Source organism: Octodon degus, unplaced genomic scaffold, assembly GCF_000260255.1.
Source record: "Octodon degus isolate 3935 unplaced genomic scaffold, OctDeg1.0 scaffold00026, whole genome shotgun sequence".
Classification (NCBI taxonomy): Eukaryota; Metazoa; Chordata; class Mammalia; order Rodentia; family Octodontidae; genus Octodon; species Octodon degus.
The window spans coordinates 8,285,410-8,287,846 of NW_004524602.1; the positions used below are offsets into that span (position 1 = coordinate 8,285,410).

General features: G+C 48.1%; 2 protein-coding genes across 2 annotated transcripts in view; one reads left to right on the forward strand and one right to left on the reverse strand.

The window, feature by feature from the left end:
* Positions 1–2,425, reverse strand: part of Fem1b (fem-1 homolog B) — a 15,453-nt gene extending 13,028 nt beyond the window's left edge. Inside the window, exon 1 of the mRNA XM_004628784.3 lies at positions 2,045–2,425. Within this exon, the coding sequence (XP_004628841.1) occupies positions 2,045–2,292 (248 nt within the window). The 5' untranslated portion in view covers positions 2,293–2,425. The remainder of the gene's footprint in view (positions 1–2,044) is intronic.
* Positions 2,291–2,437, forward strand: part of LOC111816074 (translation initiation factor IF-2-like) — a 3,293-nt gene continuing 3,146 nt past the window's right edge. The window contains exon 1 of the mRNA XM_023712637.1: positions 2,291–2,437. Within this exon, the coding sequence (XP_023568405.1) occupies positions 2,291–2,437 (147 nt within the window).

Consider the following 2,437-nt stretch of genomic DNA (forward strand, 5'->3'; position numbering starts at 1 on the left):
TATTTCGTCTTCATACTTTTCTACTGGATGGTTAAGACCAAGGTAAAGCAGGACCTGTGCAACAAGAGTTGTAGCTTTTTGGTCTGAGAAGGTCAGTGGATTTCCTTCAGTTTAAATGTCATAGCATCTGCAATTACTTATTTATGTCTCCACTTTTCTCTGCCCGTCATCCTCCACAGTGGGACACTGAGTCATTCATCTCTGCACACCAATCCCTCTCACAGGACCAAGCACACAGTAGGGGTTCAATAAATGTTTGCTCACTGAATCCCTTAACTTCACAAGCCAGTGCAAACGCTAAACAAAAGCCAAGGATAGTGGTGCACGCATGTAATCCCAGCACTCTGGAGGCTGAGACAGGAGAATTATAGAGCTCGAGACCAGCCTGGGCTATACAATTGAGCTCAAGGCCAGCCTGAACCGCATAGTAAGACCCTGTCTCAGGGCCTGGGGAATAGCTCAATAGAGTAAGTGCTTGCCTGACAAGCACAGGGTCCTGAGTTCAATCCCCAGTACCACAAAAATAAGTAAATAAATAAATACTCTTAGATTGCTTTAAAAAAAAAAAAAAAAAAACCCTGTCTCAAAGACAAAAAAAACTAAACAAGTTCAATTCTAGACCTTTCAGGTTAACCACCTGAAAGTAGCTTTGTCTGATGATGTAAGACAGCAATCAGCAAAGGCTTCTTAAATTCTTTAGAGAACTATATCTTCTCCCAACTGTTCTCCCTTATCCATACAGACCCCAGCAAACTCTGTAACTCCCCACAGCTGTTGTTGCAGCGATTCCTAGCTTAGTGTATACAGGTGCTGGTACAGCTGAAAGGGCACTGCGGCTCAGGGGTCACTCACTGCACTCCTCCTCTTGGGCTGTAAGAATAACAGAAGACCGACGGGACACCAAAGCCAGCCAGTAAGGGTAAGCATTCAGGAACTGGGTTGCCATATAGCATCTATACAGGTGGTCCCATACAGATAAGCCACCACCCAAGGCTGATGTCTCATTAAAATGTTACGCTCAAAAAAATATTTTCCTCTCCTCCAAAGCAAGATAAAAAGCTTTTATTACATCAACAAAAATTTAACACTGCCCTTGACATCTTTAAAACAAGAAATGCTTTCTTACACAAAAAATGCTAACCAGGAAGGTTTTAAGCACAAAAATTCAACATGTTTTATGTTCGGACTCCTCCTACTTCAAAAGAATAAAATGCTAAAATAGTTATGTATCGGCAAGGATCAATAAAAACAAATACATTCAAGGAAGCAAAACCTTTATCAGCTGTAATCTGTAAGATAGTTCATAATCCTTCAGCACAGAAAAAAAGGATAAGGTCAAAACTGACAATTCTGTGTTCATCACCATACCCAAATATGTACAACTGAAAGGACAAATTTTTATATTATGACAACATGAATTTTGAAAACCCCAACTTGGATAACAGTAAATGATGAAGCCTCCAAACAGCAGTGTAACGTGTAATTAACAATGGCATCATCTTCTACACCAGATCCAGTTCCACTTCCGCCCCCCAAGTATCTATCCCAGCAAGGTGGGAAGACTCAGACTCATGTTTGGAGATGTTTCACTAGTCTCCTGAGAATGCTCAAACGGCCAGGGGTTCTGGGGGACTATTTTTACCTAAAAGCTTCAGCAATCTTCTGAACACTTACCAGCCAACTCGTTCGTACAGGATACAGCTAGGTGCTCAAAGAACTCAGCAGAGATCTTCAATTTTAACTGCTGACCTCGTTAATTTCTGGTCTCGCTATCGACGCGGGTACTGATAAAGCTAAAGCCTAGGAAGGCAGCCGCCCTTCCATCCTGCTGGTTCACCATCTAGTGAACCCGCCTACAGAGGAAATAAAGGGCAGGGGCCTATGATGGGCAGCAAAACGCGGGGAGCGTTCGCGCAGGCAAATGAAGCGGGCATAGGTGGGACCGCACGGGGTGCGAAAGGAGACGTGCGCACCCACATGGAGAGGGACGGAGGGAGGGAACGACCCAAGGATTGGCTGGAAGCTGGAGTCCGGAGGTACCTACCCGTCGAAGCGCACGGTGCCGGTCTGCTGGGTCTGCACTCGGTAATGCTCTAAGAGCAAGCGCACCACCTTGGCGTGCCCGTTGCGGGCAGCGATGATGAGGGGCGTGGAGCGCTGCCCTCCCTGCTGGCTGACATAGCCAAGCAGGTAGCGGATGTCGCTTTCAGACCGGTTGAGCAGCAGGGCAGCCAGAGTCAGCACCTTGCCCTCGCTGGCCGCCTTGTACACATAGCCAGCCAGGCCCTCCATGGCCGCCGCCAACTCCAACACCCGTTTGGTCGCCACCGCTGCTGCCGCCTTGCGCCCCCGGAGGCCGCGTCCGCCAGCACTTCAGACCTGGGCCCTCCCGGCCCATTCAACAGGGAGCCGCCGCCGCCGCCGCCGCCGCCGCCGC